Genomic DNA, 3566 nt, shown 5'->3' on the forward strand with positions numbered 1-3566 from the left:
GAGTGCAAAGAAGAGACATTCCAGAGCTGTTCAGTGCTGTCCTACTTTACATGTGTTTGAATATTAATTCACTTAACCTCTGCGGGTAGTCAGCCAAACGCCACTTTCTGCTCTCCTACAGCTAGGTGAGGGTTCAGTGTAGCTACACGTCTTGATAGATGATGTTTATATAAAAACAGTGTTTGAGCTATATACTTTACTTCAGACATGAACAGTTTTTTCTTTTATGCTCTTTTTTTACACTTTCCTGTTCTACTTAAAATATATGCTACATTTTCTGAATTTTAAATAGGGAGCACTCTCTTAATTTCTGGGAAAACATTTGACTGTGCAGTTTAGAGAGTGATAAAACATGTAGTTAGATGTATACTGATTTTCAGTACCAGCAGAAAAGTGTATCTTTTCCTAAACTAATCAGATCTGCAGAAGTCAACAGGGACTTATTTGTGTGCACAGAAGATTGATATCAATGTCTACATGATAAAATGAATTCACTAGCAGGAGCATAAGGCTAAGAACAAAAAGCTGGGATCACTATGCTGAGCCATAACACACAGCACATGTCAAAATCTGAGCTATTCCACTGACTGCACCCAAAAAAGCACCAGCAGCACTCACCTGCCCTCTCTCACGCACCAGCCGCAGTACGGATCCCTCGCTTGAGTACACTTCTCACAGTCTGAATACTTGTGGCAGTCCTGCACAGGTAGCCGATGCACCTGGAGAATTGAAAGTGAGGCAAACAGTAAGGGATGTGAAGGAGGCAGAAGGAGACAGAAACATTCGTGGACAGAGTTGTACAGCATCATTGCCTGTCACAGCAGAATACTTGACCCTGTATTATTATGATCTGAGTTGAGCTTGTTTTTAAAAAAATCTATACGAAAACAGAGTCTGGTTATTTCCCCTTTAACAAAGTCCAAATTCACAGACTTTTCCTGCTTTTTTTTTCACTCCAATATTTTTAAATCTCTCTCCAAAGTAATGTAGGACACTGTTATAATCCAGAATCATGAGCAAGTCTTACAAAAATAGAGCTTTTCAGTTCCTCCAGTGATGTTACTTCTGGAAATCCACATTACAGCAGGCACTGTGGGACAGAAACTGCACCAACACCTCTCATAATTCAAGAAACAGCTACTGCAGGACAGATACTTTCAAAAGGCTAACGTGGTACTGGCTAGATCATTTTGAAAACAGAATATCCTATCCTCCATATCACTAGCATAGAGATGAAATAGTTTGGAAATGTGACCGTCAGTGCCACGTTTGGGCAGAAGGCATCTCAGAAAGTCTACAAGTGTGAGAGCACCAAGGTGCTTTGGGTTATTGTACTTCTCCACACACAACCCTCCACCATGCAGTACATTCACAAAAGAGAATGGAAATAATTATGACAGGAAGCAGCACGGAAAAGAGCAACATCAGTTCTGTCTCAGTCCCCCAGTAAATATAGGACTTCTGGTTTTGATTTCCTCTGGTGCTGAGGATAAACAATTTTGTCTTCTTTTGGTGCAAAAAAAGGAGGCAGTACACAACCACCCCTTTTAGTTATGCTGCTGAAATTATGCAAGAGGAGAATGGGACATGCATCCTCCTGTCAAAGACTATGTTTTACTTTTAAAGAGTGCAAAAAGTCTAGCAACAGTAACTCTGAGATGTAAGCTTTATTTTTTTTTCTGCCTTATCTTCTCATTTTAAACAACTGGCAATTAGAAAGCTACTTGGAAAGTCTGAGTTTGGCCTTTTCTTTCACATTCTGAGGGTTCAGTCTAAGTCAATAAGGAAAAAAGTCAATACTGGGTAGTTTTCCAGCTTTTATTAATACAGAGGTTTACCTTTTCAGCATTCTCTTCTTCCACAGATTCTTACCTAACTGGACGTGAGTTACTGGCAGTCTGTTTCTCTAAATGGTACCCACGAGTAATTTAATATCCAGTGAATGGCTTTTTTATGACAAAGTACTTATTAATTCTGGCAGGCAGAAACAAGCTCTAGAGACTACTGTCTCTGCAAGTTTTACGTAAACTTAAAGGATTAAAAAAAAAACCCCAACTCTGTTTACAGCCAGCTTCAAAATGCAGAGAAAACTAATTTTAGAGATTTTTCTAATTGGTACTCTTAATCAAAAAGAGTGGTAAAAAGCTAAAACAACCAAACAAGCCATTGATCATGGTAAGTGACTGCCACAGGCTTCTGCTTTCCTCTCAATACGGTACATATCATAAGGAATCTGGGATCCTACCAGTGATGTTCACTTGTAACGAACCAGTGTGAGTGTGGCAGGGGTGGTATGCCCCTTCCAAGTCCCCCAAGAAGCTGCAAGGGGTTTCTCCTGCTCTTTGCCCAAGCTCTGGGAGCAGAGCAGGGAGGACTGACTTTTGAAAGTATTTGTTGTAAGCCACCCACTGCTATTGACATAGCAGCAGGAGCTGGGAGGAGAAGGGGGAGGAGAAGTGAAAAAGGAAAGCAAGAGCTGTTTTCTCACTATGGCTCTTAACCTCTGTATCATTCTTTCTTATATTTCTCTCAATCTGATTTCTTTTTAAAGGCTGCTTCAAGTTATCACCCACCATATAATCACTTTCCCTTTGCTGAAGTGTTTACAGAGCCCAAGCAATTCATTTCCAAATGCTGAGGCAGGCTGCATCTGCCAAGTAGCTTAGCATTAAGCATGCCTATCTGCGCATCTAGCCTGCCCTTTATTGTTTACCTTATTTTAAATAACTCTAAACCATGTTAACTCCCAGGGCAGGGTTCTGGTATCTCCATTCCCGCAACTCCCAGGTGTGCTTAACACAGAAGTGCTTGTTTCAGCATTTATGCTTCTCCCTTCGCTTACATCGCTTCATTTCTCCCAGCTCCGAAGGTCTCCATTCTCCTCCTGTCTATCTGCTTCTAAAAGTGGGTGGGACTGCTCATTGTAATTAACTCCTGGAGATGACAGTAATGTAATGCCATTACAGAGCTCCCAACTTTAGTTATTCATATTTAAGCTGAATAGGTTTTGTAAAAGAAAATATTATTCACATTATTCAGAAACTGCAGTGTCTACGAGAGCAATTTGGAAAATATTAAACTGAAATCCTTTCTTTGGCAGAAAGCTGCTGCTTTCTAAATTTAAACATTTTGTAGAGATGGATTTTTCTCTGTTTTTTTGCAAATTTTCTCTGAAAAATTTGCCTATGGCCTTCCTCAGTTCTACCAGTTCAATCAGACTGTCACCAGAAAACCTGTCTTCCTTCAAGGTTGCTGCCATCCCTCATACTGCTCAGCAGCTCACACCATAGCCTGGTGGGGACCTCAGGGCTTTTAAGCAATGTGCCAACTTATCAAAAGGGTTCCAGGCTTCCCAGGCTTTTGTGGGAAACTTTGAAGTTTGGAGTTCTGTTCCAAATCTGAAGAGAAGCCAAATGAAAAGTATCAGTTACTCAAAAAAAAAAAAAAAAAAAGTGAAGTAACCTCTCTCACACACTGTCATATTATTAAATGCTTTATCAGTTGCTTATCTGGCACTTTTTCTACTGGGGCTTCCAGCCTGAAAACCTTCAGCTAGAATACAACAA

The 3566-nt window shown here is 40.3% G+C and overlaps 1 protein-coding gene across 1 annotated transcript in view; it reads right to left on the reverse strand.

The window, feature by feature from the left end:
- LOC104528437 (plexin-B2-like) overlaps positions 1 to 3566 on the reverse strand; it is a gene marked incomplete at its 3' end in the record, with an annotated part of 32237 nt that overhangs the window by 23882 nt on the left and 4789 nt on the right. Inside the window, exon 4 of the mRNA XM_010172446.2 lies at positions 619 to 719. Coding sequence (XP_010170748.1) covers positions 619 to 719 — 101 coding nt within the window. The remainder of the gene's footprint in view (positions 1 to 618; positions 720 to 3566) is intronic.

The sequence above is a fragment of the Antrostomus carolinensis genome, unplaced genomic scaffold, assembly GCF_000700745.2.
Source record: "Antrostomus carolinensis isolate BGI_N321 unplaced genomic scaffold, ASM70074v2 scaffold347, whole genome shotgun sequence".
Lineage (NCBI taxonomy): Eukaryota > Metazoa > Chordata > Aves > Caprimulgiformes > Caprimulgidae > Antrostomus > Antrostomus carolinensis.